General features: G+C 39.0%; 1 protein-coding gene across 2 annotated transcripts in view; it reads left to right on the top strand.

Annotated features, from left to right (window-relative positions):
• The window catches only part of Plcb1 (phospholipase C beta 1), a 676,602-nt gene that overhangs the window by 19,676 nt on the left and 630,351 nt on the right, over nucleotides 1-26,575 (top strand). For both annotated transcript variants that reach the window (XM_041670151.1, XM_041670152.1), the window contains exon 2: nucleotides 7,518-7,595. In XM_041670151.1, the coding sequence (XP_041526085.1) occupies nucleotides 7,518-7,595 (78 nt within the window). The remainder of the gene's footprint in view (nucleotides 1-7,517; nucleotides 7,596-26,575) is intronic.

Below are 26,575 nucleotides of genomic sequence, written 5' to 3'. Positions count from 1 at the left end.
AAACAAAAGGATACTTACATACTCTTGGGAACTGAATGTCTCACTACTCAATGAAAAATGGGTCATGGCAGATATAAAGAAAAAGATGTAAAGGCTTCCTAGAATTGAATGAAAATGAATACACAACATACCTATATGTATGGGACATAATGAAAGTGGTTCTAAGCGGCAAGTTCATAACACTAAGTCCCTACATAGAAAAGTGAGAGAGATCTCATACTAGTAGCTGAACAGAACACCTGAAAGCTCTAGAACAAAAGGAACAAATCACAGTAAATACAAAAGAAGTAGAGGTCAAGAAATAATCAAACTCAGGACTGAATCAATAAAATAGAAACAATAAAAATAGGGCAGAGAATCAATGAAACAAAGGTTTTTTTGGGAGAAAAATCAATAATATTGAAAAAATCTTATACAAATAAACTAAAAGTCAGAGAGAATATAAAAAATAACAAAATCAGAAAAGAAAAGTGGGACATAAAACAGACACTGAGAAAATCGAGAGACTCATAAGGACATACTTTAAAACCCTTCACCCCACCAAATTGGAAAATGTAAAAGAAAACATAATTTTCTAGCTATATACCATTTACCAAAATTAAATCAAGATCTTATAATCAATTTAAACAAACGTATAAACCCTAGTGAAATAGAAGCAGTGAATGAAACATTTTCAACAACGGCCCCAACAACAGCTCAAGGGCAGATGGCTTTAATACATAATTCTATTATACTTTCAAAAAATAATTAATGCCAATACTCCTCAAATTATTCCACAAAATGGAAACCAGAAGATCACATTGCCTAATATGTTTTATGAGCCCACAGTTATTCTGATACCCAAACATAATAAAGGCCTCCCCCAAATGAACTATAGATCAATTTCACTTGGGAACATAGATACAAAAATTCACAATAAAATACTTGCAAACTTAATTCAAGAACGCATCAAAAAGATATCCACCATGATCAAGTCAGTCTCATGCCAGAGATGCAGGGATAGCATAGCATATGAATATATATATTCCATTATGTAAACAAATTGAAAGGGACAAGCCATATGATGATCTCATTAAATGCAGAAAACACCTTGACAAAATCCATCAGTCCTTCATGATAAAAGTGTAAAGAGATTAGGAATACAAGGGAAATACCTCAATACAATAAAGACAGTTTACAGAAAGCCCATAGCCAACATCAATTTAAATGGAGAGAAATTCAAAGCAATTCCACTAAAATCTGGAACAAAACAAGGTTGTTCACTCTCTCCATATATATTCAATATAGTATTTGAAGATTTACCTAGAACAACGAGACAACTGAAGGAGATCGAGGGGATACAGGTTGAAATGGAAGAAGTCCAAGAGTTTATTTGTAGATGATATGATAGTATACATACAAGATATACATGACCCTAAAAGTTCTACTGAGAAACTCCTATAGCTGATAGACACTTTGAGCAAAGCAGCTGTATAGAAAATTAATTTTAAAAATCAGTAAATCTCCTACATATAGATAGCAAATGAATTGAGATAGAAATCAAGGTAGCCACACCTTTCTTGACAGCCACAAATAATATGAAATATTTTGGAGTAATTCTGTCCATTCAAGTGAAAGACTTGTATGATAAGAACTTTAAGATATTGAAAAAAGTAGTATTAGAAGATGAAAAATGGATTGGTAGAATTGGTATGGTAAAAATTGCCATTCTACCAAAAGCAATCTACAGATTCAATGCATTCCCCATCAAAATTACAACACAATTCATAATAGATATTCAAAAAATAATTCTCAGCTTCATATGGAAACACCCACACAAACCCAGATAGCTAAAACAATTCCAAATTGGTTTTTTAAACGTACTTTAGGTATCACCATTCTCAATTTCAAGGTCTACTCCAAAGCTATAGTAATGAAAATTTATGGTATTGACACAGAAAGATACACATCCAATAATGGAATAGAATTGAAGCCCCAGAAACACATCCAAACACCCATGAACTTTTGGTTTTTGGTAAAGAACCCAGAAATACACACTGGAAAAAGACAGCACTTTTTAATAAATGATGTTGGTCAAACTGGAGCACTGCATGTAGAAGAAGAAAAATAGAATCATATTCATCACCCTGCACAAAACTCAACCCCATTGGATCAAAGACTTTAACATAAATCTAGATATATTGAACCTGACAGATGAGAAAGAGGGGAATAGCCTCGAACTCACTGGCATGGGAATAACTTCCTGAACAGAACACTGTTAGCATGGGCACTAAGATCAACAATTAATAAATGTGACCTCATGAACCTGAAAAGCTTCTGTAGGGCAAAGGACACTCAAGTTCAGATAAATCAGCTGTCTACAGTATGGGAGAAGTTTTTTTTTTTTTATAACAATTCTTCATCTATTAGAGTACTACTAGCCAAAATATATAAAGAACTCAAAGGGTAGGTAACAGGGAAACAAACAACCAAATTAAAAAAGAAATGAGGTACAGATTCAGGCTGAAAATTCTCAAATGATGACACTCAAATTGCCAAGGAATACTTAAAGTATTATATATCTTCATCAGGGAAATGAAAATCAAAACTACTTTGAGATTTCATCTTACACCCACCAGAATTGGTCTGATCAATTAAAAAAGTGACAGTTCATGCTGGTGATGACGGAGAGTAGGGGCAACACACATCCATTGCTGGTTGGACTGCAAAGCTGTACAGCTTCTCTGGAAATGAGTGTGGCAGTTCCTCAGGAAATGGGAATCAATTTACCTCAAGATCCAACTATATCACCCTTGGGCATATTTCCAAATGATACTTCATTCTCTCACAAAGACATTCATTCAACCATATTCATTGCTGTTCTATTCATAATATCCAGCATGATGAGGAAATGTGGTACATCTATACAATAGAATATTACTCAGCTGTTAAAAAGAATGAAACTATGAAATTCTTAGGTAAATGGATTGAACTAGAAAAAAAATCATGCTGAGTGGGTTATCCCAGAACCAGAAAGAGAAATATGTTATTTGGTTATATGTCGATGTAAGCTTTTTAGTCAATGATAACCAACCTATAATCCACAGAACCACAGACATTAGGTCTAAAATAAAGGTCTAGGGGGGACATTTATAGCTCATTAGAAAATAGAATTAGATTAGATAGTTATGGATGAATAGGGATCTGGAATGGGATGACCAAATAGGGAGGGCAAGGGAAGAGGGTGATGAGGGAGGAAATACAAGGAGAAGCAGCTAACTTTAAGGGCCATCTGAGGGATAGTATGGAAACCTAATACAGAAGTGACTTTCTAAAATAACATACATATGTGATGATGATTTAATTAAAGTTGCCAAACTCAGATGAAACACAATGTTGTTGGCGAAAGGGAATTCATGTGAATTCCCATACAATCCACGCTGTTGCCAAGACAGCACTCCACAAACTAATGGCAAGGCACATTGCTGAAAGCAACACCTACACAACTCATTGAATGCTGAGAAGTTAAACTTTTGCTTACATAGAGCCTTCATACCATGTTCTAGCATCTTTAGTACATGAAGATACTCTGCGTACTACCTAAAGAGAAACATAAATAGCAGTCCATCTACAAAGCTTGGATTGGCATGTCATTGGTGTCGTACCTACAAGATATGCTAGTGTAATGTTGGCACAAAGTTATGGGAGTAACCTTTCAATATCTGATTTGAGTGAAGCTCCACTCCAGGAGATGGATCCCATACCCGGCAAAGTTTGAATGACAAAGAACCTGAGATTAGATAGCCCATAGACCTAGGGTAAAACTGAATACTCTTGTTCTTAAAAAAAAAGCTGTAATAATAAAATTACTCCTAATGACATTCTGCTTTACTGACAGATTATTGCCTTGCTCAGCCATAATCAGAGAAGTTTCCTCCTGCAGCAAATGGGAACAAATACTGATACTCATAGCCAGACAATATGCAGAGAGTGAGAGACTTTCAAACACTCAGCCCTAGACAGGTCGTCGTCATCAAATCTCTTCCCTCGGAGTTAAGGAACCCTAAGGCAGAGTAGGCAGAAAGAGCCAGAGAGGATGGAGGACACCAAAAAAAAAAAAAAAATGAGGTCCTCTAAATCAAAGGCAGCCTGTATGGGTCTACACCATGTCCTCTGTTTATATATTATGGCTTCTAGTTGAATGTTTTTATGCGATTTCTTAGTGCTTAGAGTAGATCTGTTTCTGTGCCTTCTCTTGGGCTCTTTTCCTTCTGTTTGATTGTTTTGTCCAACTGCAACGTGTTAGCTTTTTCTCTATTATATTTTATTTTATTGAATTTCACAATTATTTCTTAAAAACCTACTTTATTTTCTAATGAGGGCCAGAAGAGGAGTGGATCCAGATGGGAGGGGGGAGCTAGGAGGAGTAAAATGATGTGTAAACTGTGATCAGGATATATTATGTGAGGGGAAAAATCTATTATCAATGAAAGGAAAACAAAGGTGGTTAGTGATGCATAAACTCTTGTTGGTTTGGTTGTGAACTCTGCTTTTAGATGACTGACCCCCCCCCCCTGCCCTGGGAGACACAACATCACAGCACAGTTTTTCCACCCCTCCTCTGCAATGTTTCCTGAGTCCTACATGCAGGAGTCTTTTGTATAAGTATCCAGAGGGAGAGGGCTTGACTTTTTTGTTGTTTGTTGATTTTGTGTGTGTGTGTGTGTGTGTGTGTGTGTGTGTGTGTGTGTGTGACTTTCTGTAACGGTCTCTATCTGTGGCAAATGAAGTTTCACTAAAAGGTGTGAAGACTGCTCTTATCTATGGATATAAGGACAATGTTTATAGATTGTTAGGGATTTTGCTGGTTTAGTAAATCAGTGCTTGTAGAGTCTCTTGCAATAACTATGTTTTCACAAGACCACCTAAATGTGAGCTGGACAAGGATGACAATAACAGATATTTCAATCTGGGTGGGGAAAAGCCCATGAGGTCTCAAACCCTATACAAAAAACAGCAGGCAACAGAGGAAAGCAGGAAGTGGGAGAGGTTGTCTTCCCTAGGGAAGAGCACAACAATTTATTGTCTAGTGCAAAAGTCAACCTCAAAACATACATAGAAGTAACATTATGTGAACTCAACAGAGTATATTTAGTAGTATATACTTCTATATATAATTGCATCTATGTGTATACATATATAGTATATATTATTTATTATGTATATAAATGTGTATATTATATATATATGCATGTGTAAATGTTATTTTCTTTCCCACCAGCCAACTCCCAAATAATCACACAGAAACTGTTTAATTATAAATATTTAACTGATATTTTAGGCTTGTTATAACTAGCTCTTACAACTTCAGTTAACCCATTTTTTTTTTAATCGGTGTACTACCACATGGCTTAGTGCTTTTTTTAGCAAGGCATGTTCATCTTGCTTCTCCCTTTGTCTCCTGGCAACTCCACCCTTCATCATCCCAGTATTTTCTCCCTGTGTGCAAGTTCTACCTAGCCTCTTTCTTCCTAACTACTGCCATTTAGCTCTTTATAAAACCAATGAGACCAAATATTCACAGTGCACAAAAAGGTTATTCTACAACATGCATGCAATGACAATTGATTTTTAAAAAAGGGGTATGAAATTTGAAAAGTAGGGAGGAGTATATGGGAGAATTTGGAAGAAAGAAAGGAAAGGACGAGATATTGCTATTATAATACAGTCTTAGAAAGAAACACACAAAACAACAACAGTAACAAAGTGGCAGATAAGTCCCTTCAACCCTACACAAAAAACTGTGAACAACTAAGGAATGTCGAAAGTGGAAAGTATTGTCTTTTTCAGGGAAGAGCACAACAGTTGGCCATCTAATACCTAATTATCAGTCCTGAAAATATGCATTTGAGGAACATTATGTAGACTGAGCAGTTTATATTTCGGGATATATGTATATACATACAAGCATAAAAATGTATATATATGTATATACATACATGCATAAAAATGTATGCATGTAACAATAAAAAAGACGCCATGAAATAGAACAGAGTGGGATATATGGGGGGGCTTGGTGGGAAGAGAGGAAGGGGGAAATGATGTAATTATGATCTCAAAGACAAAGAAAAATGCAAAAATGCATTTTCTGCAAAGACCTGAGTAGGAGGGGAAAATCTCATGGGATCCCAGACAAAGAACTACAGGCAACTAATTACTACTGAGAATTAGTCTTCCCCAATGATGAAACCTCCTAATTGATTATCCAATACCAGTGGTCAGTCCTGAAACCATATATATACCAGTAATGCTAAATGGACTCAATAGGTTGTGTGTGTGTAAACACACACACATATTACATATGTGCAATAAATAAAGAAAAAGAAACCATCAATTCGAATTGGGACAGGTTGGAATTAGGGTGTATGGAGGAAAAGGAAGAGGAATGATGTAGTTTTGTTTAAATTTTAAAAATCCATAAGATCCATGTTTGATGTATTTGTACATGTGTGTGCAGGAAGTAAGTCTTGTTAAATATTGTGCGGAGAACAGAACACATCTCAGAAATGTTGACTGTTATAGCACAATGCTTGCAACCTAGCTTCTTACCCTCGTAGACTAAATCAGAGCATTATGTGCCTATGATGTTTTAGATTCGTATATGGAATTTAAATCTGCAACAATTTTGTATGCACCTTTCCAAATATGCAAAAGATGGCTTTATTTACTGTTACCTTGGAAACAGCAATGCCCAAATGCTATGCTTACTCTCTTTGGTACAATTAAAAATCATTTTATGGAGCAAATGTAATTTAAAATATTATCCTCAAGCATGGATTTTAATTAACCTTAATTAGATGAAATACATAATGATGGTTAGTGTTAACATTATTTGGAAATCTTAATATAGTTTTCTAACACATAGTATGCCAATGTCTTTAAAATTTTGTCTTAATAAATGCATGCATTACTATCCTCCTTACCCAGTGAGGTGGAGATGCTCTAATTATTGTTTAACTCTGTCAGTTCTGTGTCTGATAATTTTTTGGTTCACAAGTGCGCATATGATTGTTTGTTCGCAAGTGTTTACATGTACCATGATGTTGGTGTGGGGGTCAGAGGACAGCACTGGGTGTCAGTTCTCACTCTCTGCCATCTTTGGAATAAGTCTTTTTATTGTTCACTGCTGTTTACAACTGGTTGGCTGGCCCGGGGACTTCTGAGGATTTTCATATACCCACCTCCCATATTGTCTCAGGTGCACTCACTCATCTATTACCATAATTGCCTTTACGTAGGTTCTAGGGATTTGAACTCAGGTCCTCATGTTTGTACAGCAATCATTTTCCCCATGCGTCATTATGTCAGTCTTCTGAATAATAATCTTATGAAGTTAAAAATTACCATGTCTACTTTGCTTGAAACTTTTCTTAATAATTAATAACCTTGGAAAAAATCACTTATGAATTATTACTTCTTCAATAACTTCCCACAGGGACATGAATTGATATGCATGCTTTCTTCTTCCATTTTTCTAGGACTCCACTATTGTTTCTCCAATTATTTTGAGGACTGATCCTCAGGGATTTTTCTTTTACTGGACAGATCAAAACAAGGTAAGAGATAAGATGTCTTCCTTATATTATTCTGTTGGTTATTTGCAAAGTATTTATTTACTTTCTATATAACTTGACCGATTTAATGGATGAACCTTTGCAGTGTATTTATTGATTCTATTTTCAGAAACTCAGGCAAAAGGTCTTACGATCTTTCATGGGTGCTTGTATGAAATGGCGACTTCACTAGATCCTAGAAAAATTGTTTTCCCTCCCTTTAAGACAAGAACTCAGGCTTTGTGGATTGCATTTGGTGAACATGATCCTGGGTGTTCATTGATTTAAGTCCCTTTCAATGCAAAATGAAGAAAGACGATGAGAAAATTCCTTTTGACCTTAATGGCCAAAGGTTCAACAGTCAATCTTTTTTCTCTCTTCTCTCTGTGCTACAATTAACAGTTCTCCCAGTAGTAGCCTGATTTGGCCTTGATAATTTATTCATGTTTGTGATAGCTAATTGTGGTTGTCAACTTGACACTTCTTAAGAGAGGGAATCTCAGTTGAGGAATTGCCTCCTTCTTTGTCCTGTGGACATATTTATGGGATATTTACTACTTACAATTTGTGTAGTAGAGTCAGGCACCCTATAGGTGAGCCTGCCTCTGTAAGAAAGGTAGACGAACCTATGAGCCTAGAATCAAGCCAACAAACAGTGTTCTGTGGACTCTGCTTCCGTTCCTGATTCCAGACTCTTTCCTTGAGGTCCTTCCTTGGTTTTCCTTGGTTATATACTCTAATCCGTAAACCAAAGAAACCATCCCTTCAAGTTACTTTTGGTCATCGAGTTTCTCATAGCAACACAGAGGAAACTAGAATAGTGTTAAATTAAAGGTAGATTCCTTTAACCTTTTTATTGAGTTTTCAAAAAACTTCCTACATTAGCTTTCTGTCCACAGTACTAAGAATTCAGTAGTTCAGTTTTGATAAAGCCAGTTGATAGTTCCACACTGAATTATTAAAAACTGTCTGCAGATCATAAAATCTATCTGAGGTTTAATGGGCAGTTAGACAAGAATATTCATAGGAAGTGGCTATTATTTCAAAAATCACTGGCACCAAAGAAACTTAGTATATAGAATATTTGGGTCCTCTAAGTTTTGAAATCTGAAGAGGTAGTTTGTTGTTGTTGTTTTTGAGAGTACTAAATGCATTTAAAAACCAATAGGCTAGCAATACTAACAAATTGGTGTCAGAACAGCTACAGGTTCCTCAATTACTGTGTGATGGGTTACAAATGCTAGCTTTTGAAACACTGTGTTATGTCCCAGGTATCCAAAGTTCTTGGATAATTTGTTTAAGGCTGCCTTGGGCAGCTTTTTACACTTGTGAGCACAGGTTCTATCTCACCTGGGCGGATTCATTGTGCGAGTGTGGGTTATTCCAGAAAATTTTCCATGCAGAAAAGTTAGCACCTGGTCTCTAGGCCCATCTCCCAATCTCTCAAGAAGCAAATTCTACCCTGATGGTCCTAGAGTAATCTAACTACTATCTGTGTGTTCTGCAAACTTCTATGGTCATAAATGTGGGAACAAACCATAGAACTTAGGCCAGTGTCAAATTATGTGTGGGTAAGATTTCATACTTAATGTTCATGTTTGTTACTGGGTGTGTTAATCACATTGGCTAAGACATTCTGTTTGGTTTCCTGCTGTTATGTATAAAACAATGGCTTGAAAGAGTTTTTTTTCCTCCTAAAGACTATTTTTAGAACAGTCACAGCTATATTTGTGAAAGATTTATTTATAATGCCTAGAGCATTTCTAAAGGTTGGGTGCTTGTACAAGGGACCAAACTGTCAGTTTGATTTTTTTCAACTTGTAAATCAAATTTCCATAAAAGCAACAGAAGATATTTTAGGGTTTTTAAATAATTCATGGCAACTCAGTTAAGCTCCACCAGAAGACCAATCATAAACATTTCTTTGCTTGAGGAAGAGAAGCAGGTAGGGACAAAGGCTTTTGATGCATCTCTATTGTTCTAGAAGCCTAATATTTTATCCAGGCATATTTTTCAGGATAGACAAGATCTTTACATGTTTTATACCAGCATTTCACTCTTGGTCACAATGCTGTTTATAACCAATGGGAACAAATAATGGGTGAAGGGGGGAGGGACTTCTTCTGTCTCTTTATTGCATTTCCTCTTATAGATATTAATCTTCGTCAAGACATGGTAAATTTTACTTTTTGATTTTTAGATCTTTAATAATTCCTCATTTATCAGTTTGAAGGTTTATTTTTTGGTCAGTGATCACATACCTTAGCCTCTAAAAGATGAGAGGATTTAAGAAAATAATAATAAAAGAAACTCACCACATTTTCAAGTTTGTCATTTTCTTTCTGGCTTTCAGCCCAGTCTTGGAACCAGATCAAGTGATGTATCCACGTTTTGGTCTTGGACGACTGTAAACAATGCATTAGAGTCTCTGCAGGCCGGACAAACTGTGCACACAAACAGAGGGCAGCACGCCAGGCTTTTAGAGTTGAGGTTGTGTATAAGATCCTTTGAAGGAACAACTGGACTGAGAGGCACTGTTATGATGCTCCTTAGAGGACTACTTGTTTAAAGTATGTTTCTTTTTCTTTTGGCAGTTTTAGTCTTAAGAATCTGTCCTCTGTGTTACAGAGATTTCAGAGAAAACAAACAATACTTTTAAGGTCAGCGTTTACATTTACACATTTGTTTCCCATGATTGGGAAGCTTCCACTGTATTTACTATAAGATGCTTCTCATCTCTCTAAGTCCTCTGCCAACATACCCTGCCTTTGCTCCGTGCAGCTTATGTGGAAATGCCGTGATTAGCCATCATCGGAAGCCTCCTGTGCTCACAGGAAAAATGAGTAGTATAAGAGCCAGGTGGTGGTGGTGCACGCCTTTAATACAGGCACTCGGGAAGCAGAGGCAGGCGGATCTCTCTTGAGTTTGAGGACAAGAGCTAGGTCCAGGACAAGCTCGATAGCTCCAGCAAAACCCTGTCTCGAAAAACAAAAACAAACAAACCAAAAAAGAGCACCTCACTGGAGCCTTGGTATAAGAGCTTGCCTTGTGTAGCTCTGAAAGCAGCCCCTCATAGTCACGGAGTCTCATGGGCGTCCGCTTCTTGTCAAGACTACACAGCCCCCTGTAGCAGAACCATTGTTTTCAAGCTGCGGCTTTCCCCTGCAGAAAATGCAGTGCTGCCATACCCAGCCGCTTCTTCGACTAGTAACCACAGAAGTGATAGGTGACGAAGAAGACAGACAGCACAGATGATAGACTTCAGGATTGAAAGCCAGAATGGGCAGTCATTTTTAGAGAGCGGAAATGTGTTTAGTTCGACACTGACAAGATATTTGGGTTAGTGTAAGCAGATGACTGGGATTATCACCTTTAGAGATAAATGTTCATACTTTGTTCCATTGCTGGACTTATTTTTGACAGTTTTTCCACTTACTGTTGGTTCTATAAAGTTTATTGAATACAATTAGCAAAAGCGAGTTACTGAATATGGTTATTTTATTTTTAGCACAGTGGTTTTTTCTGGTCTCAGTGTAGAGTATGTAAGAAGGGTGCATTTATTTATAAGTTATGAGTGAGAAGAAGTTTCTATGCATGCCGAGTACCAAAGAGGTTGTCTGCATTAGAATATGCCACATGGACACTGGCAGACACACAGGGAGTGCTAGCCACAAAATCCACGTCGCTTCGCGAATCTGAGAAAAGGGTCAACATAGAAGAACCCACAAACTTCTATCTAGACTGAGACACAGGAGAATGTTGTCTTGCAATTTAATGCCCTGATTCTGTGCCAATTTTGATATAAAAATAAAACCAGTTTAGTTCAAATCTAAGAAGCTTAAGGAGGTTCAATAAATCCTTCCTTCTTTCCCTAGAGGAGTTTTGGGGAAGGGAAGACAATTACTAACATTTAAAAAGGAATGAGAGGAAAAACCCTTCTATTTTATTGTGATACAGATTTCTTTAGATGCAGATAATATGCAAATAATTTTCTTTTAGTAAGAGAGTAAAGCAGTATAAATGTTTTCAACATTGTCTGATAATCTGATAATCCCAATCCTAGTTTTTTCTTTTTTTTTTTTTCAGTCAAGAATGAGTATCATCTTTCTGGTTTATTCCCATGTTTTTCTCATGAATTTGAATATACATTTTGTTTGCGATATGTGTAAATAATTGCAGTTTGTTTTATTAAAATTCATTTTATTCTGTTACGTTAATTTGCTATTTGAAAACTTAACTTTTGACTTCACAGAATACCTTCGAGATGTTCATGATGAGTCCCTCCCCTTCTTTTAACTTGCTCTAATGTGTTCTAATATTGGATTGCAAACATATTTAATGGTAAGAAAGTTCGCAGTGATGGATTTTTGGTATTTGCTTCTAATTTGGGGCAACAACAAACCTCCTTTGATACAAAGTAGTGGCTAGCTTGATGCTCTGTCTCTGTGAGTATGTGGGCCAGGGATTCCCCAAGGGAAACAGGTATCAATGCTGCCTGGAAGGTTTACTATCTTGCATTTTAGTCTTTGGCTTTAAACGTTTACACCTATGAAATCATATGTGAGAGAAGCTGTTTTCTCCTGCCCCAATCAACACTGTTAAGAAACATTTCAACTTTAGCCTGATTGATGCAACAGTTGTATCTAAGTTTTAATCTGCCCTAACTGGATTTGCCAGGAAACGGAGCGTATTTTCAGTCACGGCTGGCCATTTCTGTTCTGGGTTATTTGCTACATGCCCTGCACTTGTGTTGATACTTCTTGTGTTCTAGCTGTTGTGAATTTTGCAAACACATTCTTCTGTCTGTGGCTTGTCTTGAATTCCCCGGCAACTAATTCATGCGTGACAAAAGATGGCTCAAAGTCTTAAAGTTTGATGGGAGTCCCATTTCAACTTCTCTTTGTTTCCTTTTCTTCTGACTCTTCATCCTTATTGCTATCATTACTATTAATTAAGGTTTGGAATCCACATGTAATGGATACTGAGGAATGGCGTGATTTGGAGTTCTTCATTTGATTTTTTCAAATAGGTCATCCTATGGGTTGGTGGCTCTCTCTGCACTTTCTAGTTGCAGCTAGTGAAGGTCACACCCCATGGCACCATCTGTCTTGGGGCCTTCTCCCTGCCTTAGCATGGCAGGACTGAGCTGATGCCCTGTTGCCATTCCTGACTTGAATAGCTTGAGATGGTAGCAGGCATGAACTTCTTCGTTGTCATTTCCTACTTCATTCTTAGGTACCTTCTGTCTTTTGCATTTTCTGGTTGAGCAATAACCACCCTTTCTGTTTACCCATGATCTAGAGTGTGGCATACATCTATTCCCATATATTCAGTCATTTCTGGGAAGCAGCAAAGGAGGGATTGTCTATGCTACCTGCTCCCTCTGCTACTCTTTCTTCCTCTAGGACTTGAAACAGTCTGGGGGCCCCATGGAAAGAGTGCCAATGACTGACATTTCTATAAATGTCAAATGTAGATACCCTTCTCTGGTAATTCGAGATTTCTATACAGAGTTCAAATGAAAAGTTTGGAAGTTAAATATTTACATAAGCCGCGGTGATATTTTTAAAACAGGAGTTCAGAGCTAAGAAATATTTTAGATGATGAATCATAAACCTCACCAAAATAATCATGTGATTTCCTATGAAAAAACAATCTGGCCTCCATAAAAAATGGTGGGCACCTGCTTCAGGATGGACCACTTGGCAGTGGACTTTCTCTTTGGTAGACACTTGTCAAGTGCATTCCAGGGACATCACTTCTGGCCTTTCATGTGGTACTCCAAAACTGACGGTGTGCTTGGACATAAAGATCTGATTATAAATTAGGGAATGAAGTCTATTCATTTATCCGTTGACTTCTCCTAGAGGCTCAAACAATAAATGAAATCATCTTAGCAAGGAGAACAATTGACACGATGCAACTTTGTAGGCACTGCCGTTGGGCACTGCCGTTATTTCCTGGCCCAGAGCAGAGCCCTAGCTGCTGCAGTGACAGCTCCGGTGGTCAGTGCTTTCCTCTCTCTTTTCTGTCTTTCCATGTGTACTGTCAATGAAGATAGATAAACAGTTCTAAGTGTACTACCTCATCCTCGCCCTTCCACAGGACCCCTGCTGTGTTCCCGTGTCCAGTCAGCATCTGTATCCTTTTGCTCCCCCCCCCCCCAAGCTGTTAGAAGTCACTTTGCATCCTCCGTAACTTGTCAGGGTCTGGTGAGTCACACACACCCTAATCAATGAGTTCTCATGGGTACATATCACACACACCTGGACCTCCTCTTGGGCAAGTCCACCCAGAGGTGCATCCAGAATAATGTTAAAGCATTCCTGTAGAATAAAGACCACCCACTTCATCGTTAACTGGTTTGACAGCACCCTTTAAGGCTTTCTCCTCTTTCTGTCTCATTCCCACTGTATCCTAGAATGACTTCAAAAGTAAACTGTTTTCTCAGTAATCCTTGTCTGGGGTTGTCTTTTTACGGGTATGTAATACTGTTCAGGTTAATGTAGATGCCTCCTGATTGAGAGTGGCAAAGGTATTCCTTATGTAAGATCCGTTATTTTAAGCCATGGCTGGTTTTCCTCAACAGAAGCAATTTAAATTGTCGTGGAACATGTGCCATTGAGTTCTGAGTCTGATGTATGTTCGAGTCAACTCAGTAACTGCCTAGACCTTGCTTTGTTCATCTAGAAGAAAAGTATTGCTGAGTTAGGATGGGTATGAAGGTGCACTGTGAACAGTAACATCATGCCCACTACTTCATGAACACCTAGTTCTTCGTGGTGACGTTTGCTATTAATATACACAATCTCCGGTTACAGTTGCTCCTCATGCATTGTTAGGGACCATAAATGTGCTCCTTTGAAAACCAAGACACCATGTTTGCATTCTTATTCCCTTTTATCTTCTTGGTAACAGTGACCTGCTTCATATTCAGTCTTATTGTGGTTTTTTGATCTGGAGCATTGAAGCTTGAGGCTTGTTGGGCAAACGAGATGTTTGTTTATGTTTGCATTTCATAATGTTGTGGGAACTGAGCCATGGAAGTCGAAAGAACGGATTTATTGCAAGGAAGATGTTTCCTCTGAGGATATTTGCTAATAAATCCTTCATCATAGGTGAAAGTTTTTTAGACCGTAGGGGATTTGAAGCATCTCATGAAATAAACTTTAAGATGATTTAGAGGCCTTTGATAAGAGAAAATGGTACTAATATCCTCTAGGAGAGTCAGATGCTGCACAGTTGCCTCTGTCTTTTTCCTAGGAAAAAGATGATTTAGGATTATCACAGTTGTACTGGTACCAGGCACTGTTTCTCATCCACACTGACTTGATTCTTAGACATTAGGATTCTGAGCATAAGAAAACAGCCACGAGTCAGATTGCTAGGAACAGGCAATCTTCCTACTCAGTTCAGTTTCTCTTTAAGTTCCATTGCTATCAACACTATCTTCATCGGAAGACCTCCCCTCAATTTTTCACTTCCAAAAACACTGGCTAGCCCAGGAAAGCCAGGTTTTACTCAGGCCTAATGTTTGTAGATACAACTTAAGCGTTCATGTTATTAGATTGGAATTTTTTGCAAATCCTTGGTGGGTGGCAATTCATGACATTTCTATAGAATTTTGGATGAAGTACTGTTTCGTGAAGTATATTTTAAAATCACTGTAGTTATGATAAAATGGCACCATGACAGTTTCTTTGCAATCATTTTCCAGTATAATAGGATTGCTATGTCATAATCACCGTGTGTCCTTATGGGAACAACAATAGCAACACACATGTAAGTGATCCAAAGAATCTAGAAATATGGTGGCACTCTGGCTTTAATTCTAAATTCAATATTCTCAATATAACTTAATTACAAAATTATGCTTGGTTTTATGAGTTGCTTATATTTAGCTCTTCTCAATCTTAGAAATTAAATGGGATATTTTCCATACTCTGAAGCTATTATGGGGGGGCTCAATTCTTTTTGATAGAAGCATGATTTGAGGTATTGAATTGAAAAAATATGTGGAGAAAATACAATTGTATGTTGTTTACAATTTTATTTCTTTTTTACGGGGCCAATCATTAACCATTGTAGGAAACAGAACTTCAGATACACAGTACCAACATAAAATTGTGCTACCTTATCTGAGCTGCAGATGTCTTAAACAGTCACTGTTTTTGGTTCTTTAGTGGTTCCTTTTCTGGCCAAGGCAAGATTGTTGGTTCCTACTCATGGGATCCCATCAAGCACTTTCTATAGTTAATCAGCAGAACAAACTTCTCTGTCTATTTTGGTAAAACTGAATTTAGATCTGCATTTTGAAAGAATTTTTTCCTACACAAGACTGAAACAGGCAACATATCTATTTTGTTGCATTTTCTTGGGTTTCATTATTATTTATTTTATTTAAATAATATAGAAAGGAGAAAAATGTAACCTTGGAACAAACAGTTCATTGAAAAGTCGTTATCCGCATATAAATTCAAGTCTGGGGAAATGTTGTTCTTAGTATGTGTGTTTGCTTGTATATTTTCAAGAGTGTTATTATTGGCATTAGCACAAGTGACAGCAAATACACCTGTGATATTGTCCTCATGAAATAGAGAAAAAGAGAGAAGGGAATATATATACATATATATAGTATGTAGATTTATTGTTTATATTATTGTATTTTAAATAGATAAATATATAGTTCTATAGTATATATTTATGGCATAGACAGTGTGTACATAATTCTCCAGTGAACTTTTATGGTATGTTTATGTGCATACACATACTATGTACTTTAATATAAATATTCTATTATTCAATATATCATTATATATTCTATTATATATTGTACATATACTAGTCTACAATATATTCTATTATATATTTAAAACTATATAGCAACTATTTAACTGTGTTATGATAATGTACATAGTGTTTAATCCTTTCCATAAGCTTATGAAGGTCAGAGCTATAATTATCCCCATTTATAAGAAAATAAATTTAAGTGCATGAAGAGGTAATGTACTGACCTTTGGCTATGTGGTTGACTGGTGTCAAAAATAGCATCAAGGCTGGTCAGTCTGGCCATATGGATTTGCTTTTCACACTTTATATTTTAAAGAGGGTGATTAAAAAGTTAGGTTGTTTATATGCAGGACTTTCCTCCTCAGATTTGTTTTATAAAGAACCTTACTAGGCATGGTGCATTTGCCAAGAGAGACAGAGACTATGAAGAAAGATTCTCAACTTGGGCTGCACATTAAAACTCACTGGAGAGCTACAAAGAGCACTTCTGTTTGCCCTTTACCCCCGAGGATTCTGATTTGCTGGGCTGGTGTGTGGTGTGCACTGAATTTTTTTCTAAAGAGCTCTTCATTTGTTTGTATTACACAGCCCAGGTGAGCATCACCAACGAATTCAGCAAATGTAGGGGCTGTGCACACATTGCTTTAGCCGTCTGTGCCGTGGCCTACTTATCACCAGCAATAACACTCAGCATGAACATTGACCCATAGGTCTGACAAGATTCTGAATTATTTGAATATGATTGGATGATATCTCTTATATTGTGTTTAGTAAGGCAGGAAATTCCTAGCATTTTTAGAATGTCTCCTAATATCCAAGAGTGGACCAGAATAGGATTTGGAGGTTATATCTTTTTAATTATTTAAAATTCATTAGCTTTCCGCTCCCCCAAACACTCAGGTGTTATCCCTTGGTCCTGTGCTTACCACATTCCCCATACAAGCCTTGTTATGCCCCCTTGTGATGATCTGTTGGATTCCCCACTAGATAAAGAGACATAATTAAATTAGCTGCCCCTTTGAATATGAGAATGTGATATTAAGAATGACCTCAAAGATCTGAGGCAACACGGTGACAGAGTATGTGTTACTGTGTACAAAATCCTCATCAGAATTTAGCACTCATAATCCAGACCAAAACAACCAAAACAAAACAAAAGAGCTAAAAGAAAAGACAAAGTAAATCCTGTATAATTATTTAATTTTACAACTAAACTTTCCTTTACGAAGCCAGCCTCTATCTTATTAAGTTGCAACATTGTATCATTTCTTCTCAGTTTATGAGAACTTTCCTTTATTTCCAAATATTCCCAACCAGAAAGACCATGGAAAGTCAGGTCATCTTTACACGTGATCGGAAGTCTGCCTTTTGAGTCATCTTTAGATGGTGGAACTGGGCAAAGCGAATTCACAATTCTCTCATTATGGTGCTTCGTTTTCACTGTGCCTTCTGCAAGGGTTGCTGCCCGGATGAGGATGATTTGGCATGAGATTTCCGTCCAGCACTGTGCAGAACTCTGCTTCGGGTCCGTGGTCTGGAGATGGTATTGCGCCGTGACAAGCAGTGCACCTGGGTGAGATGAAGGCTTCAATGAGAAGTTTTATGAGGCAGAACTAGTTGCTATACTAAGAAGCTAATGACTGTGCTGCTATACATAATGGATTCTATTTTTAGGTGAACATTTGTTCCTCTTGCATAGCTTCATTACGCAAGAGGACAGCAGCCTCGGCATTATGTTTTGAATGTTGAGATATTAGAATACCAGGGTAAGCACAACCTTAGATGTATTTCAACGTCCTTGTAGGCTTGAGTTATTCAGTTGACCGTTTGCAATATGGACATGCAGCGGGCACGTGAGGTAGGCAGGCAAAGGCCGTTAATGTGTGCAAGTGATGAAGTACGTTAACATGGTAGACGAGGGATTCCATTCCCCTGGGGAACTCTGGAGACAGCACAGACGAATCCCAGAGTAAGTGACAGCTCTTCCAGAGGTGTTGTCCCCACTCATTTGTCTACTTATCCCCTTGATCCAGGGCCACAAGTCAAGCAAATTTCAGGCTCCGAGGAAGCCCACAGACACAGCTGCAGCTGAGACTTGTCTGTTGGTGTGTATGGTGTATGTACTGGCACACTCGTTAGTGCCTGCTAGCGAAGCTTTCATTTACAGGCGCTCTGACTTTGTGTATCTGTATTATATAAACTACAGACTGGGAGTTGCACCCATTCATAAGCAGATTTCGCTTCGTCTGTACAACGCTTTTAACGCATAGACACGAATTTCTTGCATTTCAAAAGCTAGGGAGATTATACGTAATTCTAAATTTCTCCAACAAATATCACAGAGTAATAAGGTCTAGGAGGCCCCTACAGCCAGATTGGCCAGAGCAGGACAGCAGATGCCTGCCATGGTCAGGGCATGTGACATCCAGTCTGCCAGTCCCCAGCAGCCCAGCCTACTTAATTTACAAGAACATGTCTGCTCATCAGGTCACTAGGCATACACCTCAGGCTGCTCTGGTCACCACCTATCTGGAATCTTCAGTAGGTTAGTGACTATGAAGCTTCATGTGGAATGCGGCTGATTTCATCTCAGTGAGCCATGAGAATATGTGGCACAAAGATTGAGTTTTGCAGTGGAAAACATGGCTGAAGAACAGCATCTATCAGTCCTGCCCCTGAGTGTTTTCAACAAAACAGTTATTTTTTAAAACCTGCCCCCGTCTCTGAAATATGGATCTGAAGTGTATGTGCCCCGGGGTCCTGCTCCACTTTAGAAGGCTGTTGTTACTCCAAAGTGACTTTCACATGGCCGTGTGCTAGGTGAGATTTATACCTACGACTCTTTGGCAAAGGGGCTCAAGCTGAATTGGTCTAGCAATCTAATGGAAGTAAGAGTGGTGCGCTCGGGACACCAGGCAGAATGACTTTCTTTTTTGGACCCTGAGGCTTAACTTCACCTCCTGCTCATCTTAGTGAACATTGACGGGTTTGTGTCATCTGAGACAATATTCTGTAGGCATATAGGGGCTTTCAAATTAAAATTTATGTTTAATTTAAATTAAAATTCCTTTCCTTCAGCACAGTACCCATAGTTGAATGCTTTGTAAAAATCTTGGGGCTAGTGTCATTTTGTAGCATTTCCTTTATGGCGGAAATTTCGATGGACATTGCTGAATGGACTGTGGATTTGGAGTGGTTTTTCTGAGCCAGTACACTGTTGCCTTGTGGTAATGTGTTTCTAAGATCTTACAGAGAATAAAGCTTATTTTTATGTTTTTTTGCCAGATCATGGAGGTATAGGTACTGATAGTGGGACCAGACTTTGTTATTTCGTTCCCATGGGAGAGGATATTGGGAGTCAAAGAAGGAAGCTAATCCTGCAGAAAAACATTATCTTAGTCAGTTCTGTGTTACTATAAAGCACATATTCAAGGCTCAGTTTTGAAAGATAGTGGGTCCAAAGAGCATGACTATGTGCTTGGGGTGGCCTTGATTTACACCAATTAGCTTGTGTGATAATTAACTCAGTTTATACAAGCTAATTGTGGCAGTTCTTTCCTTGGAAGGCTGTTTCTAACACTTGTGTTTTGGAGTGGAATTTCTCTTTGGTCCTATAGAACACCTCATAATTTTCTTCACCTTTGCCCTTTCAGTGATGTGTTAGTTTTGTCTAATTCCCTTTTGCTTGCCCATTAGATGACGGCGCCTTTGAGTTCAAGGATATTACCCAATTACCATGACCTATTTCTAGTATGCTGCTAGTCTACAGTAATTGTCCAACTCGTGTATAGAAAATGACTGAGACCCAGGGAGGTCGTACAGTAGCTTGTCTAGGGTAAAGGTTACTGAGCAGTAAAAGGACCATCTGTCAGTGTCCTAAGCCAAGGCTTGCTCTTTCTATTGCTCATTCATTAGTCTTCACGTTTCAGCTGCCGGCTGCCTCGCTCAGCATCTTATATGACCTCCAACCTTCTGTAGAAGAGAAAAAAATGTGAAAATGTAGTAGCAAATCCTCACCTGCTTGCAGAAGTTCCAGAGACCCCCGCCTTTCATCTCCTCCTCCTCTTCTTTATCCCATTGCTCAGGTGGACTCTACCCGTGTGGTCCAGGAACCTAGTTTCTCAATGAATTTACACTAATGCTTATTTCATGTCTTTATTTTATCAGCATTTCCTCTATAACTGGATCTGTACACTTCTATTAACCATGGCATGCCTTTTCTATAATAACAGACAGCTCTTCTTACCTTGGCCCATCGCAGTTGTATCTTTTCTGTCTGTTCATTATCATCAAACTTCAGTTAGTAGAAATCTAAACACTCTCAATGATTCTCTGAGTTAATCTGCTCCTTAATTGACGTTCACCTGTACTCTGTCCACGTCCTTCCTCCAGTTACTGTCCTTAGCATTTGGGGTGCTCTTTTGTAATTCAGTGTCTTACACTACTGAAATGACCATCTTCCTGGAATTCTTTAGCTCCTGTTTTGCCTCCTTTCCTGTAATGTTTCTCTTCCTCCCTAGCTGTTCATCTCAGTCAGCTTTCCTGGGGCTGAATAGTAACCCTTCTCTGGTCATGTTTCCATATCTGTCCTTCATTCTCAACCCAGGCCCATGAATCTTCATTTTATTTCCTCTTACAGTACCCTGCACCTGAGATACTTGAAGTCAAGCATTTCTTAATCACACCACACTCTCCCTTGCTTGCTGCCTGCTCTGCTCCTGCTGCGTTTTCAGCATCCTTTTCCTAGGCTAACGTCTTCCTTTTTTAAATTGATTTTTATTGAGCTCTACATTTTTCTCTGCTCTCCTCCCTGGCTCTCCCCTCTACCCTTCAATCCTCCCCTAAAGTCCCCATGCTCCCAATTTACTCAGATCTTGTTTTTTTCTACTTCCCATGTAGATTATATCTATGTAAGTGTCTCTTAGTGTCTTCATTGTTGTCTAAGTTCTTTGGAGTTGTTTTTGTAGGCTGGTTTTCTCTACTTTGTGTTTAAAAACCACTTATGAGTGAGCACATGTGATAATCGTCTTTCTGTGTATGGGTTATCTCATTCAAAAATAATGCTTTTCTGCTGTGTAGTACTCCACTGTGTAAATGTACCACATTTTCCTTATCCATTCTTTGGTCGAGGGGCAATTAGGTTGTTTCCAGGTTCTGGTTATGACAAAGCTGCTATGAACATAGTAGAGCACATGTCCTTGTGGCACGATTGACCATCCTTTGGATATATACCCAAAAGTGGTATTACTGAGTCTTGAGGAAGGTTGTTTCCTAATTTTCTGAGAAATCATCACACTGACATCCAAAGGTGCTGTACCAGCTTGCATTCACACCAGCAATGCAGAAGTGTTTCCTTTTCCCCATAACGTCTCCAGCATAAGTTGTCATCAGTGTTTTTGATCTTGGCCATTCTTTTTTTTTTTTTAGTATTTTTTTTATTGCAAAGATATTTCCGCCTCCTCCTAGCCTCCCATTTCCCTCCCCCTCCTCCCACTCTTTTCCCCCTTCCCCCACTCCTCTCCCCCTCCCTCTCCAGTCCAAAGAGCAGTCAGGGTTCCCTGCCCTGTGGAAAGTCCAAGGTCCTCCTCCCTCCATCCAGGTCTAGGAAGGTGAGCATCCAAACTGGCTAGGCTCCCACAAAGCCAGAACATGAAGTAGGATCAACACCCAGTGCCATTGTCCTTGGCTTCTCATCAGCCCTAATTATCCGCTATGTTCAGAGAGTCCAGTTTTATCCCATGCTTTTTCAGTCACAGTCCAGCTGGCCTTGGTGAGCTCCCATTAGATCAGCCCCACTGTCTCAGTGGGTGGGTGCATCCCTCGTGGTCCTGACTTCCTTGCTCATGTTCTCCCTCCTTCTGCTCCTCATTGGGACCTTGGAGGACCAATGGAACCAAATAGAAGACCCAGATATTAATCCACATACCTTTGAACACCTGATTTTTGACAAAGAAGCAAAAAATATCAAATGGAAAAAAAGAAAGCATATTTAACACATGGTGATGGAATAACTAGATATCAACATGTAAAAGAATGAAAGTAGATTCATATCTATCACCATGCACAAAACTCAAGTCCAAATGGATCAAAGACCTTAACATAAAGCCAGCCACACCGAACCTTATAGACGAGAAAGTGAGAAGTACACTTGAACGCATTGGCACAGGAGACCACTTCCTAAATATAACTCCAGCAGCACAGACACTGAGAGAAACAATAAATGGGACCTCCTGAAACTTAAAAGCTTCTGTAAAACAAAGGACACAGTCAACAAGACAAAATGGCAGCCTACAGAATGGGAAAAGTCTTTCTTTTTTTAAACACAGCCTTTTTCACCTTCCTCAGGTCTTTGGCTTCTTGCCTTTTGTCCTTTAGCAACACTAACTGTGCTTTGTTCCATTTGTCAGGATGGAGGACATTATTTTTCCCTTGACATTGTTTCAATAGTGTCCGTGTGCTTGGGCAGTGTGTTGTTGCCTATGTGAATGACCTCCATCTTGTTTTGCCTTGCTTTTCAGTTACAATAATTTTACAAAGTTGAATCAGTGTTCACTTCCTTTATCAACTGCTGTTGATTCTCGTTATGAGGGATTTCATGACATAGTGCCTTGTGACTAAAAGTGGACTTGAGAGGTCATTGTACAGTTGGCTAAGCTGCTGTACATATGCTCGCACACCACACCACAGATGTGTGTCTATCCTCTTCACTACTGTTCCCATGGGTCAAGGCCCCGCTTAGCGCATTGCTGGTACCCAGTGACTATTATTTGGAGGAAATGCAGTGTTTTATTCTACCAAGAAATCTAGTCAAAAAATGGTTATGTAACCACATTCAGAAAGGCCCTTTAAAAAGCCACCTCAACTCAGCCGATTATCTTCTGTATGATAACGGACTGTTTCGGTGGGAGAGAACCATTGCTTCCTTCCTCATTTGGAATCACTGAAGCGCTATGAACCTCCGGCCTGTGCCAGTTGTGTATATCCCTTTAATGTTCTTCCACGACTGGAAGGTAGACCCCCTCTCTCTACACCCTGGATACTTCAGATACTTGGCTGATGCTCTGGAAGGAGCAGAAAGATCCCTGGCGGATAGTAGAGAAACAAGCTCCATTTGAACCCACCCTCTTCCCAGTGACAGCTGTGGAAACCAAGCACTGGTCTGGACCTGCTGAGGAGTGGCGGGGCGGGGAGGGGGTGAGTAAGGCCTTGGTAACAGGTCAGAGGAACAGTCGTCACTTGTAAGACTCACAGCTTGCTGTTTTAGTCAGGTTTCCATCACTATGCCAAATCCCAGAGGCAATCATCTTTCCGAGGGGAAAGATCTGGGGCAGCTCTGGGGTTTGGAAATTCAGTCTGCCATCGAGTAAATGCATTGCTTTTCGGCCTCTGGTGGAGAGCTGGATGACCGTGGGCAGGCACAGTATGAAACTCCATTCATGTCATGGGAGGGTAGAGAAGGGCAAGGGGCAGTGGTGTTATAGTCCCCCTCAAAACACACTGTAAGAATTAAAAAGCCTCTCACTGGGTCATGCCCCTTTAAGGTCCCACCACCTCTCAATATAATGTCAAGCTGGGGATGGAGCCTTAAAACATGAAGCTTTGGGCATAGTTGAATAACCAAACTAATCCAGGGGTATAATCCCAGCTCTCAGAAGGTGGAGGCAGGGGGATTGTGAGTTTGAGGTTTGCCTTGTCTATTTCGTCAGGGCTTAAATGCAGATGATTAAATAAACAAAACTAACTACTGTAATTGTTACCAATCTTGTACTGTGTTCAACTTTTTACCTTCATGGTCCTCTCCTCTGAAAATTTTCAGGTGATTTTCTTTCAGTGCCCCGTAGTCTTCTTTTCTTAAAAGTCTGTTTGAAGAACGTGGAAGTAACTCAAAATTGTTAAAATAGATGGGGAAAATAGGAATTAAACCTCAGGACTCTCCACTGCTGGAAAATGATCATGGGAAATTTTCCACAGTAGAGGTAGAAATCATTCCAAACCTCTCGTAGCCTGGGCCACAGAGGCCTTTTTCTTAGATGGGAACCATACGCGTTTGGCTGAGGGCGAGGGTGGTAGTCTGTCAGTGAAGCGTGCGAAAGATCAGTCCTTGCTCTGAGCTCATCCTTTTTTAAGCTGAGTGTGCTCGGTGAAGATGCGGGCATCAGCGTATTTATATCTAACTGAGCCAACAGGGCATGCAGTGAAAGGGACGGAAGGCCCTTATCTAGTGGATGTATATTGAGTAGTGAGCTGCCGAGCATGAAGAGCTCACTTTATCTCCATCTCTTTACTTTGTGTCTATAGAATCAGGTCATGGCCTCCATAACTGATCTTTTGTGTGGTGTCCCATGTGAGGTTGTGGACTCAACACTCTGGGTCAGACCCTGGCTTGAGCACTGTGTCTCTGCAGAAGATTCTTAGCCAGTCTGGGCTTTGGTTCCCTGTGCTGTAAAATGGGAATAATACATGTGCTTCCCAGGAATCTTGTGAAATGCTTGGCCTGGCCCACACAGTAAGTTCTCCTTCAGCTAACTGCTAGCCAATTTCAGTAGAATTTTTAGTAAGCGTGAAATTGAGTTCTAACATGCAATCAGGTATTTTTGGTCCATAGTCTGCCAAATCTGATTGAGAAATTGGAACTGTGTTTTTTATTGATTTTTATTGAGCTCTACATTTTTCTCTGTTGCCCTCCCTGCCTCTCCCTTCCTCTTCAGCCCTCCCCCCCCAGGTCCCCATGCTCCTAATTTATTCAGGCGAGCTTATCTTTTTTTACTTCCCGTGTAGATTAAATTTATGTATGATTAAATCTATGTCTTTCTTAGGGTCCTCATTGTTGTCTAAGTTCCCTAGGATGGTAGTTTCTAGACTGTTTTTTTTTTCTTCTGCTTTATGTTTATAAACCACCTATGAGTGAGTACACGTGATAATTGTCTTTTTGTGTCTGGGTTACCTCACGCAAAATAATGTTTTCAAGCTCCATCCATTTTCCTGCAAACTTTGAAGGAATATCAGTGGATGTATTATCTGCTCTCAGACATGGTTCATAAGGGTTCCTATGTCTTCTCAGACTCTAGGAACTCCAGAATACTCATTGTAGAGTCCACTCTGTGCCTGTGACTGAATGAAGACAAAAGTTGGTCTTTACTCACTGAGACTCTGGAATGGAAGGCTGAGAAGGAGAACGTAGTTTGAGCTAAAAGAAGCCCCCAGGCAAGGTGACCCCTCAGGGTGAGATTAAATGTCTACCTTTTAAAAACAGGCATCACTTCTGGTTTCTCTTTGGATATCTGGCACCAATCTTTCATATTATAATTAAATTTCATATTGAAATAATGGCATTAGGATATCAATCAAGATGGCTTGAGGCAGTTGATTTAAGAATAACGACTCTGTCTCTCTGCTGGCCAGTTTCCATGTTCCTCCTACGTCCTGTGGATATCTCTGCACTGATCCTGTGGAGCACTGAGGGAAACTGACCTGACCCTCTCCTGGCCGGGTCACCATTCAACTTGGGTTCTGTGCATCCTCTGTACTGATGCTGGTGTAGCAAACAGGAAACAACTTCCCTATTATTAATGACTTACCACCATGCTCTAACACTGCCGTGGAATTTTGAGAAACACTCACTTAGTCCCCCTAGTGGGCTTGTCGGTGTTCCACCTGGATTCCGTGGAATACCCATGTGCTGATCTTTTTTTTTCTTTCTTTTTTGCACCTACCTTGCTCTTCTTAGTGTTGTATATAAGATATGTAGATAGCTCTGTCTGCTTAACTTAATCAAGAACCTTACGTGTTGTCAGGACAAATAGACAATTTTGGTGGTTGTGTGTTTTACATAGAAGATTGCAAGTCAATGGTAGTTATATTTGGATCTTATGAAACACATATAAAATTTAAAAAGCAGGGGAAAAGGGGAAAATTGAATGTTTGATTTGCCATAAATCCATTTCTTTCAAGGTCTAGGTAGGTACACTGGGATAGGAAGATCTATTTAAAGATCTATTTAAAATCAAATTTAAAGTTTTAAATTTATATGGCCAGGGTGGGAAAATTGTATCATTTTCTATAACTTCTCAGGAAAATAAATTTTAGAAGTTCAAAGGCAATAGACTGTGGAGTAGCCCTTATTTATTTGTGCCTTTCTGACCTGGAGGAGAATATTATATTAAAAACACACCCTGCACAGACAATCCAGGTGA

This window comes from Microtus oregoni, unplaced genomic scaffold, assembly GCF_018167655.1.
Source record: "Microtus oregoni isolate MIOR12 unplaced genomic scaffold, Mior012 000020F_ref0000438, whole genome shotgun sequence".
In the NCBI taxonomy this organism is placed as follows: Eukaryota; Metazoa; Chordata; class Mammalia; order Rodentia; family Cricetidae; genus Microtus; species Microtus oregoni.
The sequence above is the reverse complement of the archived record's forward strand: the minus strand, read 5'-3'. Positions and strand labels throughout refer to the sequence as shown.